A 13,599-nucleotide genomic window follows, 5' to 3' on the forward strand; every position below is an offset into this window, starting at 1 on the left:
ACAAAACACATCCGAAGTTGATTGTTTTATTTCATTTATTGAGTCAACGATCATGTTAAAGTCATGTTAAACTATGTAAAACCAAAAATGAACAAGTCCAGGAAGGTGTGACGATGTCATTTCAGTTCTTAGCACACAAAAACAGCTCGGCTCCCTTCAGGCACTCCAACATGACAGATGTGTGTGTCTGCGTGTGTGTGTGTGTGTGTAGCGGCATCAAACTTGGTCATCCCCAATTAGAGTTTAGAGCCAAGTTATCATTGTCACACACACATAACCCAAACAGCTAATCTGGTCGTGCAGGAGGGCCGTTCGGCCGCCTGGCACCGAAAAAAGCAAAAGATAAACTCAGACGCTCCTCGTTTAGACATTTTAGACATTTGACTGAAGAAAAACTCCCTGGTGACAGTTTCAAGTGATGATTGTGCCTGAATAATAAAAGCTGCAAAAAAAGACCCTTAATTTTATTCTTTAAAAAAAAAAAAAAACATTTGTTTTTTAAAAAGTTGTCATTGATAAATGACACATTACCAGCTAAATTCTGAATCATCATTAATATTAGAGTAAGTTCAAGTGCAAGGTGGCAATATTAAACTAAAAACACAGACTAAATGTTACTTAAACACAACAAACATCCACTCTAATGTGTTGTGCGTGTGCCGGGTTGTTCGGAAATGTGACTTATTTGGGGGGCACAATTCTTTTGGCAGCCTCCAGAACCTCAGCAGGGTCCACCTTGTGGCCAAACTCCTTCTCGCGATGTTCCAGCAGGACCCCCTGCAAGCACGACATGCGGGTCAGAGACCGAACCGCACCTCACCAGAACCTCCGTTCACACCCCAACGGGGCGCGTTACCTGGTCTCCCGCTCCGATGACAAACACCCCCCCGAGGACGAAGCCCTCGCCGTTCATGTTGCCCTGGTAACCGGACCTCCAGGCCCGCATGAAGTTCTGCCACACTCCCAGCCGAATGAAGCCCAGACCCTTCATCTGCCTCCTCAGCGGGCCGTAAAAGACTTTCTGCAAACAGAAGCTACAGTCAGCTGAACCCGGACAGGCGGGGGGGGGGGGGGGGGGGGGGGGGGCGCCGTCGGCCGTGCCCACCTGCTCGTCGATGAAAATGTCCCCGGCGAAGTGCGGTCTGAAGTCCTGGATCTCTGTGCCGACGTTCTCCTTGACCACGGCGACCAGAGGGACCCCGAGCTCCTCCAGCTGGGGCTTGAGAGAGGACAGCTCAGAGGCCTCCTGCGGGACAGCAGACGGTCACAGACGGTCACAGACAGTCACAGACGTGCTTTCCATCGTGAAACGTGCAGCGGCGGCGCGGTCACCTCTCTGCACAGAAATCATCCAGGCCGCCGCACCGCCATGACCACGGCGCCGCTGGTCTCCCACAGGCTCTTTGCTTTGATGACTTTATCTACAAGCAGAACAGGAAGTTCCCGTTTCTAGGACAGGACGATCGTTTATCTGCTAATAAACACACAACATTTGTGCAACAGAGCAAATAATGGAAGCTGAAGGCGGTCCAAGGAAATATTAGAGCGCGACCTCTCAGGGTTTGGGAGAGCACATCGCTCTTTCCAAGTCTGCATATACATTCTATAATATCTATTCTATAATATAGAATCTATATGCTTAAACACAGCCTATACAGCCGTCATGGCCCTGTAATCTCCAGTACCAGCAGCTTTTTGAAAGCAGCTTTTCCTCAATTCCAAACAACCCTGACATTGTCCATTACGTACAGCCCCCCCCCCCCCCTCACACACACACACACACACACACACTACAGTAAAGAAAATGGTAAATGACTGCTTCCTTTGTTGGAGTACTCCTCCAAAGGTTTTCAAATGCAGCCGTGGCTGAAGCGGGTTATCGCCGTCACGGAGCGAACGCCCACCGTCGGTGGTGGAGCGGAGGTCAGCGTCCTCCAGGTACTCCAGCGGCGCCTTCGCCACCTTAGGCAGGCACAGGTCAGTGTTGGCCAGGAAGATTCCGGCTATTGCCGCTCCTACGGCACCGAGGCCCAGCGACCAGAGGCCCATCCCGAACAGCTCCCCGTCCAGCCCGGTCCCAGAGGACAACACTGCAGGGTGCAGAGCGAGAGAAGCGGATGACATGAGTAAAAGGATGGATCGCTCCACCCTCATCACACAGGCAACGTCGCCTCTGCGGCTCTCTTCATTATTCTGCTGAGTCAGCTTTAAGCTTTAGTCAACGGTGAGGAGCAGCTGGCTGAGGGTTCTTGCCTGTGGAGGGCTTGTTTAGCTCAGGACTGGCTTTGGCTTCACTTTGGTGAAACGGAGCTGTCTGGGTTCTTAAAAACTGTGGCCCCGTTGTGGCGGAGCGCTGGTTCGGGGTAGAAGAGCAGCACAGGGGCAAGGTCCACCTTAAAGGTGTCGGGCATTTGGACAGAACCAGCATCAGGGGGGAGAAAAGGGATCTGGCCCTGCGACTACAAACAGCCTTTCGCTGAAAGAAAGACACAGATTTCAGATTCAAACTCACCTTCAGTGGATTTGAGCATTTTATGAGGAAAGTAACTATTAAAATAATGTCTAGAAAAAATATGTTTTACACCTGAAGCACAAAGCGAGGCTACATTACAATGGAGGCACAATAAAAGCATAAATCTGGTCCATCGTTTAAAGCCAAAGTTCATGAACACATAAATTACAGTGACAATAAAAAGATACACCGGAAGTTTCAACTAATGGGATTAAAATCGCTTCAATATTACCTTAGAAAACTGTAACGTAAATACGACCAAGACAACCAAAGTAACAAAGTCTCATACTGACTTGTCTCTGTTTCCAAACTTTAAAGATCTATTTCCCTCCTCGGATGGACCATCCAGGTGAAAACCCTGCAAGACTATAAAAAGGTGTTTGTGCTCCTAAACTTTACACCAGAGGAGGGAAACTAGGAGGAAAATGATAACAGCAGCCAATCAGCTCACACACGTGCACGGACACCAGAACAGGCTGGGTTCTTTAACTGGGCTGATGCCAAAATATAAAATATGTCACAAGCATAGTTTGTTTCCTTTATTTTAATGCACCAATTTAAAGCCACTGCAAACACTCCGGCCAAACCGGTTTTCACGCTTCAATAAGGTGATCGATGATGACCTTGGGCTGATCAAAGATCACTCCGTTAACCGGTATCTGTCGGTTGGTGCAAAATTTCCCCCCAAAACTAGCTTTAATGTCAGCCGGAGGAATTACTACAAAATGGATCCACCCTCGACCTATCAGACGTTAATCTGAGTGGTCCGAGGACGTTCCTCCGAGAGCGGTCGCTAAAACCGCGTTAAAATCCACAGTTCATTTATTTAGTTTCCCTTTACCTGAGTTTTAGGCGCACATGTCCGCAGGTCTGGCCGCGATGATTAAAAAATTGCTTTATAATAAAGATTTACTCACCAGAATAAAGGACGTCTGGCAGAGCTGCGCAGGCGCACTAATCGATCCAAGAGTCCAGGACACTTAATCGAGCAAGAGCGAAGGATTTGAACGTTTAGCGATAATATGGCCAAACAAACAAACAAACACGAAGCAGTGTGTAAGTAGGGCTGTTTTATTTATCAGAACAGGCACAAAATGTGCACTCAAACAGTAGAATCCTCCCAAAGTCCAGCAAAAAGCGCCTCGTAGGAAGTAATGGATTTATGTGCTCGCATCAGAGTTGTTCCCCCAGAAGAGTTTAAAAACAAGTCGTCATTAAAGTCCACCGAAATCCACCACATAATCGAGACAGTTATTACAGACACTGGGCCAACACACGGTTAAAGTAGCAAATCAATGCCGACGCTGATTTAAGGGGTTTTGATGAAAGTATATAATCATGGAAACGAAAAAATAATATGGTGGGTTGATTTTCCATTTTGAGGTTTAGCTTGACGTGTTATCCTGTATTTGGCGGGCCGCTCTGAGTACTGCCAGCATGTTCACTTTATCCCCAAACTCCTTCTCGCGGTGCTCCAGCAGAATACCCTAGAAGAAATGAGACAGAGTAAAAAAACAAGTGCTGGATGAGTGAAAATCTCACAAATTTGTATCTAAGCTGCTGCAGACCTGCTGTGCAGGTCCAATCACAAAGACTCCACCCAAGACCAATCCTTCCCCTCTGAGGGTTCCCCCGAAACCCCTCCGGTAGGCCCTCCAAAGGTTCCTCCAGACACCAACGCGCAGGAACATGGAGAGACACATCCACCTCTCTTGAGGCCCGTAGAAATTTCTCTATTTTAAAAACACAACATAAAAACAGCTTTACCGTTTCTTGAATATGCAGGTTTCCCATCATAAGTGTAAAATCAGACCTTCTGATCCACGTACACCTTCCCAGAGAAGAATTTCTTGAAGCAGTCCAGTTCTTTGCCAAGGTTCTCTTTGACCACAGCAAACAGAGGAACTTCAAGATCCTGCAGCTGGGACTTGAGAGAGGAGAGCTCAGTCGCCTCCTTCGTGGTGGGGACGACACAGCACAGGTGAGTGCACCTTCTTTAACATTACCACGCACGTGTACCACTTCATACCTCTCTGCACAATAATCATCCCGGGCGACGCACGACCATGATCACGGCTCCGGTCTTTTCCCACAGAGTCTTTGCTTTTTGCCTCTCGTGGACTGAAAAACAGCGGCGTTGAAGTTACAGTTTACATGAAACGACCGTGTCTGCTGACTCACCGCCTCCCGTGGTCTTTAATTCTGTGTTCTCCAGAACTTCTTGGTTGGCCCATTCTGGCTTGGTCTGAAACCAGTCTGAGACGCTGCTGACGAGCTCGGCCAAGTAGAGAACCACCACCTTCAGGACGGCGTTTACAGTTGACATGTCTGTAGACCTGCTCCACAGGCAGCCTGACGGGGGGGAAAGCACCAAGGAATCAATAAATGAGGTGGTTTAAAATGGGACGTTAAGGGAAAGAATGCTAATACTCACCAGAGTGCGTCCAGCTGCTTATGTGGAGGAATGTGATGTTTTCAACCGGCCTCTTAAGCCTCAAAGGATCAGGACAGTCCAATCACAGGAAAGGCCTTTTCTAACAGGGGAGGAATTCTTTAAACCTGCAGTGGAACAAGGCTCTGCTTTGAGCTGGAACCCCAGTGCCAGGTTCACCGCCGTGCAGGGTCGCACCTGCTTTTTAAATCACCTCATCGGTTACATCAATGTATATCCGAGCTGTTAATAGATGCAATAACCCAAACACGCTGTTGATACTCTCTACGTGGTGTTGTCGTCTCAGTGTTTTGGCTCAGACGAGGCCAGCGGCTCAAGCTTCCTCTGAACGAGGCCGCCCCCTACAGTCGGCTGGTGGTAACTACACCGTAAAGGCGAGATCATCTTGTGTTTGACCAGAAATAGTAACACATTCTACAAAAGGCTGCCGCGATTATCCTGAGAGTAAGTTAATGTTTTGTGACACATTCAAAGTTCCACCTCAACAATCCAGAACACAACAACAGACATGTTTTAGGGTGAACACATTTTAACTCTCCTCTATTTATGAGACCCTTCACAGCCACCTCAGATAGCAGTTTTATGAGACGGACCATTGATAAAATGCCTCCACTCTGCTGTATATAGTGTTGAAGGTGTGTTTGAGTGTGTATGTGCACGGGTCTTCGGGTGGTGGGGCTCCCCGTGTTGAAATTTTATAGTCCTTTAGTTACGCTTTTTATAGAATCATTGGAAGATGAGCAGATGGTGGCAGCTTCAGAGGGGAATGTGCTGATGGTCCAGAGTGAGACGTAATAGAGCTGGGCCAGGCTGACCCTCCCAAAACCCAGCTGCTGCGCTCCCTCTGCTCTCTGCTCGGCTTCACGCTCCAGATCTGCGTGTGTCTGACACACGCCGTACGTCACTTTACTTCAACTACCAGGTTATATAAATGCTCCATATCTTTACTGTTCAAGCTCTGTAAAGATTAACGCGCAAGAATGCAAAGAAATGTGCAGCGTCATGGGGTTCATCAGAGCTCCCTGGTTGGCTGGAGTGTTTTTCTACTGTGCTCACACATGCACACATGCATGGATATAAATGTAGTTAACTGTTGACTGTTCCTGGTAGGCGTGCACGGGAGCAACAGCCAATCACGGCTGAGGATTCGCTCCCCTCCTCCTGTGCAATGATTCCCCCGACTGACATTGGTGAATAGGTCAGGCTCTTGTTGAGGGATGGAAGCCAGTCCGATAACAAAGTGTAACGTAAAAAGAAGGAGAAGCCTAGTGTGGCGTTTACTGTCCGGATCCAGATGTTGCTGGATCTGACTCGGGCCACGCGGTGCTGTTTGACCCACGTGCTCCCTTTTTGCGTCAGTCTGTAGTGTTGAAAGTGTTCTACCAATCATGTTCAGGCAGAAACGTCAGAGAAATAAAGTGATCAGCTCAAAGTTTTAACCTAAACACGCAGCCAGGCGAGATAAAAATCCATTAAAATGAAAACTTCTGCTTAAAAACAGAAATATCGCCTGCAGTTTATTGCCAAGTTATTCATTACGCAACATGTCGCGCTACTATCTCTTTGCTGTATTCACGACTGGCGGGATCTGACTAGTTCTGACCGCCATCCAGATGAAACTGGTTGTTTATCAGATGAGTTTGGATCACGGAGAGAACTGGAACTGCTCGCCCTTGAACTGGGGGAAAGACAAACAGGTGTTAACAGTTGCCGAAGAGGCCAGGGTGCTTTTATCTCATCCTGAAACGGCAGGTTTTAGTCTGACTCGTTCTCTAAAGCCAGAGGTGACCCCGTGACCCTGTTTTTCAAAATCATGTTCAGGTCAAAACGACACACACGTCCAGCCACTATCGCTCGGGAGAGACGCCGTCCCCGTCACCGCTGGTGAAATTGTCTCCATTTTAATATTTGCTTTCACACCAAATTACCAGGCTTTTGATCATGGAACATGATGGACAGACTCTGTGGGTTTGAACTTTAAACTTTATTTAGAGTGTGTCCTCTAAATAAACCCCAGTTTCTGGAACTAGGTTGCAACATTACATTTCAAATTATATAGTTTTTTTAAAAAACGATTCCGCTCGACCAAAGCGATTTCTCCATGTTTCCATAAACCTGGAAATGTAAATTTCCCCATTTACACAGGATCCGGTTTCCCCACATCAACTTTAACTGAAAGATCCATTTCCTGGTCAAGACTTGTGTGGTAATTTCAGCTTGTTTTTGTTTTGTTTTAAATTTGTTCATTGATTAATATTGAGAGTTCTGGTTTCTCTTTCAACAGAACCAGAACAGGCTCGCTGGAAAAAGCTCTCCCATTTCCCGGTCAGTCATTAACACGTCCGGGGGAACACAAACTTTAGATATCAGATAGCGTTCACGTGTGCGTGTACAACAAGTGTGTTGTGTGTTTGCATCCCTGCAGACCATAAATGTGCAGAGGTCCCCTGTGTTCATAGCAACGGCCAGTTGTGTCTCTCTTTAAATAAATAGGAGTCTGGTAATTGGTACTCCAGAATAACAAGGGGTGACCTGAATTTTGGTGTTTTCAGCAGTGTGTTAAAAAGGAACACTGAAGTATTCAACACCTTTATGGGGACATTTGAACCCCAGGAGTCTTCCTTGCCTCTTGAGGATCTTTGAGATGTTTTTACACCTTGACTGGAGTCCACCTGGGGTAAATTCAGCTGAGCAGACATCATTCGAAGTGACTCACGTCTATCTGATGTCTCACAGACAATATCAGAGCCAAAACAGAGAATTTAGGTCAGGCGTTCTGCCTCCAGAGCTCAGAGACAGGATGGTGAAGGACGCAGATCAGAGGAAGTCTCCATCAGTTCTGAAATAACTACCAGGACTCTCCACTGTGATGGACAGTCAACCAACCTGAGCAATCTGGGGGAAGTGGTCTTGGTGACCCAGGAACCCAGTCAGCTCCAGAGATCCTGGGTAGAGATGGGGGAGAGCTCCAGAAGGTCAGCCTCCGCTGCACCAATGTGAGGCTTGTGGTCGAATAGCCCAGCAGAAGGAGAAGACACCTGGTTGGAGGAGAGCAGGCCTCATTTACGACCTGATAAAAGCCTCATCCACAGCTCTCAGGACCTCCTAAAGGACGGATGCTACACCAGGATCTAAAGACACAACCAGGATGACTCAGGAGCGTCTCAGGGACCACTCTGAATGTCCATGAGTGCACCGGCCAGAACCTTGACTTGGACCCTATCAAACATCTCTCGGATGAAACCTGACAGAGGATCAGAGGAACTAAGCTGCCCGGAAGCTCTGACGTACAGAATATTTACATTTTAATGGGATTTCATCAAGGGTGGATCATAATAAACGCATCGAGACGTGCGTCTGCTTGCATCAGTTAAAGCAAAAGTCATCCGCAGCCCCTGAAAACAAGCAGCACGTTCACCTGAGAAGGCCAGGAGATATCTGAGGGACCCATCGGGCTGATCTGATCTGGGCTCAGGAAATGGTCCCATGATTTTGTGCATTTGTGTGCAGACACAAAAGCCCCAGGCTGCGACTGAGACCACAAAGAGCATTTAGACAACAGGTGGCTCTGCGCTGGAAACCTAATCTCTGCAGTAATTGGAAGTAACCACGAGCTGCCCCGAAAAGAGCAACTCCACCGCAGTTACAGCCGCAGTAGCCGACCTCTGCGGCAACCCAAAAGTTCGACGCGTAAAGACTTGGTTGTGATATTAAATAACATAAAACAATTATCCAGATTTCTGGCCTGAAGAGTCTGATCATTGCTAACAATGAGTTCGTAAATTCTAGTCAATCATTTCCTGAAATTATAGCAGTTGCATGAACAGGAAGTCTACTATTTGTCCTAGTTTACGGTGGATGGTGAATTCAAATATATTTAAAATAGAAACACGGCTAAATATGCATCTTTCCATCATGCTGACTGTTCACATCTAACCCGGAAAACCACTTTAGCCCAATTAAACACACTTTAGCCCTTTTTAAAGGGACCATTTTGCTCAATCTTGCTACAAACAGGGAAGAATGGCTAAAGGAAGAACTGCCCCCCCCCCCCCCGTTAATGACGGCCTTCCTGCCAGACCTCTGTCTGTGCAGCGCAGGTCCATTAGATCCTGGAGCGGTGCTGCGAAGCAGACGTGACGTAAACCCACACAAGCTGCACACAAAGGGTTAAGGGGCAGTTTCCACCCTCCCTTCATCAACTCCCCCTGAGTTGGACTGTCCCATGGATTCTCATGACGTGGATGCACATGTGTGCGTGTGTAGCTGGGCCATATATATACTGGGCCATGTGGCCTCACCATTGAAGTTTTGTAGGCGAGACTGTAGCTGCTGCAGGGCCGCCGGCCTGTGTGTGTTCATTTCTGTCTGAGAGGACCAGTCGGAGGCAGCTTTCACATCTCTCTGGGCTGCTTGTTGGTGGGAATCCAGAGGCATTTTGTTTTAAACTTCCATAGCCTCCAGTAGAAAAAAAAAAAACCATTAAAATGAGTGACCTGCTGCAAGATGGTTCTTTTATGTTCACTTCAGAGTCCGTGGGAGAGGGACATCCAGGTGAGTCTGCGGGTATTTCAATTCGGAGTGAGGAAAAATGCATCGTCTCTTAAATAAATCAGGAAAGGCCTTGGTGGCGGTTCTGTATTTACTCTCCGAGCCTGGTGGGTATTCCATTCAGAGCATGTGTTTTCTGTCACTTACTGGGCAGCAGGTTCTGGGCGGGGAGGGGAGGGTTGAGTTTCACGTAGACTAAAACAGACGGCTGAGACGCGTGAACCCTCTACACTTACTGTGTGTGAGGACATTCACAGAGCCTCTCACTTTACTTTCCCTGTCCCGAAGAGAACGCCGCCTCCGCCCCCTGTCATTCAGAGATGCGGGCCACCAGAGTTGCACAAAGTCACGGGTGTGAGGAGGAAAGCTGGGCCTAAAAGTCACACGTGCGTCAGAAAATCTCCAAAAGTGGCAAAATATAACAGTTCGTATGCATGTTTTCTGTTGTTTATGCTCAGAAGCAGCAGTGGGGAAGCCCCCCCCCCCCCCCCCCTCCGCTGTTACAAACTACCACTATTAAGGTTGTTAAAGGAGGCCTTTCTGACTGATGATTGATAAAATCCACGGTGTACTCTGCCCCTGACGCTGCTGTTTACCTGCTAACAAATGTACAAGTTCAACCTTTCAAAGTCTCAAAGTTTCATCGATGCAGTCAACCGGTTCATAGATAAGATAATAAAAAACACGAAAACTAGATAACTTGTTTGTTTTTTTTGCATTTATACATGCTTAACAAATAATAAAGAAACAGGTGATGTTTGGCTGTAAAGTGCTGAATATTTTACTGTCTTATTTAATTAAGGGCATCTTTTAAACGACTCACTTAGTGTGAAATACATAATAGCAAACTAGTATGAAGGTAAAGTGTGTAGTTGCATTGGTGTGTGTTCATTTCCAGAGGTGGGCCACGGTTAAAGGTTAGCACACACATTAATGATTTGATAACGCATCTGTGCTCTTCCCGATGACCTCTCGCATGTTCCACACCTGCAGAGGCTCATCTCAGCCTCAGTATCGGTGCAGGAGGGTGGGAAGAATTTAGCATTTTAGCCAACTTTTAGTCCACTCCTCTCCCCATCCAACCTTACAGGTCCATGTAGCTGAGCTGAAGGTTTCAGTTTGCTTCATCGTGGTTCTTTTGCTGTCTCCACAGACAAGATCTGTGACCAGATCAGTGACGCCGTCCTGGACGCTCACCTGAAGCAGGACCCCGATGCAAAGGTGGCCTGTGGTGAGTTGACTTCAGTTCCCCTGTATTTAGGCCCCAGTTGTTGGATAAAAGTGGTCTAATTAGATGGACTTCACGTGGCAGAAACTGTGTGTAAGACTGGAATGGTGCTTCTCTGTGGTGAGATCACGTCTCGGGCCAATGTGGACTACCAGAAGGTGGTGAGGGACGCCATCAAACAAATCGGTTACGACAACTCCGACAAAGGTGAGAAGGCGCAGTGGAAAGAAGCAACGTGTGTTGCCGGGTTCCCCCCCCCCACACATTTCTCTTTCTGTTTGCTCCTTTCAAGGCTTTGACTACAAGACGTGCAACGTGCTGGTGGCTCTGGAGCAGCAGAGCCCCGACATTGCTCAGGGTGTCCACGTAGACAGGAAGGAGGAGGACATCGGAGCTGGAGACCAGGTAAAAAGTCCCGCTTTCCCGTGCCCAACAACGCAGCATGGAGACACCGGGGGGGGGGGCACGATGCTGACGCTACGTGTCCCTTCTCTGCAGGGTCTCATGTTCGGCTACGCCACAGATGAAACGGAAGAGTGCATGCCGCTCACCATCGTCTTAGCCCACAAACTCAACGCAAAGATGGCCGAACTCAGACGCAATGGCACCATCCCCTGGCTGCGTCCTGACTCTAAAACACAGGTGAGCATGTGTGTGTGTGTGGGGGGGGGGGGGGGGGAGGATATCGCAGGTCAATCACAGATCAGGGACGGGACGATGTCGGTTTTTGGCGTTTTCGTTTGCACATTTAACTTTCGGCTGCCTTTACCCCACAGGTGACTGTGCATTATGAGCAGAAGGAGGGAGCGGTGATCCCCAAGAGAGTCCACACCATCGTGATCTCCGTCCAGCATGATGATTACATCTCCCTGGAGGAGCAGAAGAAGGTGCTCAAGGAGAAGGTAGCGTGTCACCGAAACGCCGAGAGAGGATTCTGTCAGAACATTCTGTCAAATCGGTGAGTTCAGTGTTGGATCTCTTGTGACAGGTGATCAAGGATGTTGTTCCTGCTAAATATTTGGACGACAAAACCATCTACCACCTCCAGCCTAGTGGCCGCTTCGTCATTGGAGGACCCCAGGTGACGCCTCGCTTACGCGCTCCTTATCCAGTCAAAGCGGCGAATGCGTAGTCATTTTGCTCATCTCTGGCTTTTTGTTGCGAACCAGGGTGACGCCGGAGTCACGGGCAGGAAGATCATCGTCGACACATACGGAGGGTGGGGCGCTCACGGAGGTGGAGCTTTCTCCGGCAAAGACTTCTCAAAGGTGGACCGCTCCGCTGCCTACGCTGCCCGCTGGGTGGCCAAATCTCTGGTCAAAGCCAAACTGTGCAGGAGAGTTCTGGTGCAGGTGGGGGTGCCGTTTCATGTACTTCAGATCTGGAGCTCAGAGGGTGCAGCTGTATGGAGGTGATGCATGCTTGTCTCCTGTATGTCTCTGTCACAGGTGTCCTATGCCATCGGAGTGGCCCAGCCTCTGTCCATCTCCGTGTTCACTTATGGTTCTTCTAAGAAGACAGAGTCAGAGTTGCTCCAGATTGTCAACAAGAACTTTGACCTTCGGCCAGGTGTCATCGTCAGGTAAACATGTCATTTAATGTCTTAATATATGTGACATAAAATTAGCTTTGGTCATTTTCACATGTACCAGTAGAGGGCGCCAAACAACAGCGCCCTCTGGAGACTAATGTAATGCTTATTTTTTAATTTTTTTCTGGCCCAGCATAGCTTAAATTAACCCAGCAAAACACAGAAAAAACACATTAAGTAATCATGAACCGTGGGCACCTTTACAATCTGAGAGCAGGCACTCAGGCCCTGTAAACATCATCAAACATGGAGACTGTGAAGAGATGACACCTGTTTCCATGTCTAAACACGTTTCTCCTGCTTCCTGTGTAGGGAACTCAACTTGAAGAGGCCCATCTACCAGCAGACAGCCGCCTACGGCCACTTCGGCCGGGATGGGTTTTCATGGGAGGTGCCCAAGCAGCTCGTCTTTTAACTGCACCTGCCTGGCTGGACCGTCGCCATACTGTAAATAATATATCATATATATTCATCTGCAGTCTGTGCTCCAGACCGTCCCTCACTGAGTCGTCTCTCTGCGCACTACCGTAAATCTGCCTTCAAAAGATTTATTTTATTAATCCGAACTGAAGCCAAAGTTACGGATGAGACAACTATAAAGATGCTGACATAAGAGTTTTAGTCCCCCCAAAAAACTTCTGATTATCCAGGAATATAGAGGAAACCGCTCAGAGGTCTTCTGTTATGAAACAAAGAGATGGATGTTGAAGCTGTGAATGGTGTGAAGAGCCCCCCCCCCCAAAGTCTTCTTGTTATGTCAGAAAACAGGTCACACGTCTCTCAAACTTCAGTCGTATGTAAAATAGCCACAACACGGTGCTTCCACTGCCGCTGGCGTCTTTATTCCCCGTTTCTTATGCGGCCGAGTCGTGAATCTTGATGCCGATCCGATCAAATCATTTCCCCTTTAGTGGAAGATGAAGCTGGATGTGAAACATTTAGTGGACCACTGAGTTTAAACTGGAGTCTTGTCTTTGTTTGTCCTGCGTTTCTCCAAAACCTCCTGGGTTCTTGTGTGGTTCTGCTGCAGCTCGGCCCTCAGGAGGCCAAAAAGGCAGTTCGGAAACTTTCTCACAGTGCATTGCGCAACATTTCACCTCCTTTCCACCTGGAAGGCGTCTGATGTCTTTTCAGGTGGCCGAATGAATCTCCGCCTTTTTTTGTAAAGGAGGTTTTGACCTGCGTCATCTTTCTGTCTGTGTTAGAACAAGAACTGGACAATGTAAATAATTCAACAATAAAATGAAAAACAGGAAAATGTCCAC

At 47.9% G+C, this 13,599-nt stretch overlaps 2 protein-coding genes, 1 long non-coding RNA gene and 1 pseudogene across 9 annotated transcripts; 2 read left to right on the plus strand and 2 right to left on the minus strand.

Annotated features, from left to right (window-relative positions):
• Window positions 1-21: 21 nt before the first annotated feature.
• LOC101063569 (peroxiredoxin-like 2A) lies at window positions 22-3,554 on the minus strand. Of its 4 annotated transcripts, XM_029835036.1 has the most exons (7): window positions 2,806-2,954; window positions 2,254-2,476; window positions 1,905-2,090; window positions 1,333-1,421; window positions 1,106-1,246; window positions 857-1,021; window positions 22-777 (listed from the first exon to the last, which is right to left on the minus strand). In XM_029835036.1, the coding sequence occupies exons 2-7, from the start codon at window positions 2,426-2,428 to the stop codon at window positions 682-684; spliced, it is 852 nt and encodes a 283-aa protein (XP_029690896.1). In that variant the 5' UTR covers window positions 2,429-2,476; window positions 2,806-2,954; the 3' UTR covers window positions 22-681. The 4 variants fall into 4 exon arrangements, with proteins under 4 accessions (XP_029690896.1, XP_029690897.1, XP_029690898.1 ...); XM_029835037.1 differs by lacking the exon at window positions 2,254-2,476 and having other exon boundaries at window positions 2,806-2,942; XM_029835038.1 differs by lacking the exons at window positions 2,254-2,476; window positions 2,806-2,954 and adding an exon at window positions 3,430-3,554 and having other exon boundaries at window positions 25-777.
• An 8-nt stretch (window positions 3,555-3,562) lies between these two features.
• LOC101063791 (peroxiredoxin-like 2A) lies at window positions 3,563-5,160 on the minus strand (annotated as a pseudogene). The gene is made up of 6 exons (XR_003888205.1): window positions 4,947-5,160; window positions 4,694-4,864; window positions 4,542-4,633; window positions 4,326-4,466; window positions 4,081-4,245; window positions 3,563-3,999 (listed from the first exon to the last, which is right to left on the minus strand). The product of XR_003888205.1 is annotated as a peroxiredoxin-like 2A (transcript).
• Window positions 5,161-5,293: 133 nt separating this feature from the next.
• Window positions 5,294-8,845, plus strand: LOC115249523 (uncharacterized). Its single transcript, XR_003888206.1, has 3 exons — window positions 5,294-5,408; window positions 7,110-7,170; window positions 7,249-8,845. It is a non-coding gene; the product is annotated as an uncharacterized lncRNA (long non-coding RNA).
• Window positions 8,846-9,254: 409 nt separating this feature from the next.
• On the plus strand, window positions 9,255-13,594 carry mat1a (methionine adenosyltransferase 1A). Of its 3 annotated transcripts, XM_029835002.1 has the most exons (11): window positions 9,255-9,518; window positions 9,804-9,939; window positions 10,669-10,746; window positions 10,828-10,950; window positions 11,036-11,148; window positions 11,242-11,385; window positions 11,520-11,645; window positions 11,732-11,824; window positions 11,913-12,095; window positions 12,192-12,325; window positions 12,647-13,594. In XM_029835002.1, the coding sequence occupies exons 1-11, from the start codon at window positions 9,471-9,473 to the stop codon at window positions 12,747-12,749; spliced, it is 1,281 nt and encodes a 426-aa protein (XP_029690862.1). In that variant the 5' UTR covers window positions 9,255-9,470; the 3' UTR covers window positions 12,750-13,594. The 3 variants fall into 3 exon arrangements, with proteins under 3 accessions (XP_029690862.1, XP_003964076.1, XP_029690863.1); XM_003964027.3 differs by lacking the exon at window positions 9,804-9,939; XM_029835003.1 differs by lacking the exon at window positions 9,255-9,518 and having other exon boundaries at window positions 9,847-9,901.
• The last annotated feature ends 5 nt before the right edge of the window (window positions 13,595-13,599 follow it).

The sequence above is a fragment of the Takifugu rubripes genome, chromosome 4 (assembly GCF_901000725.2).
Source record: "Takifugu rubripes chromosome 4, fTakRub1.2, whole genome shotgun sequence".
Taxonomy (NCBI): domain Eukaryota; kingdom Metazoa; phylum Chordata; class Actinopteri; order Tetraodontiformes; family Tetraodontidae; genus Takifugu; species Takifugu rubripes.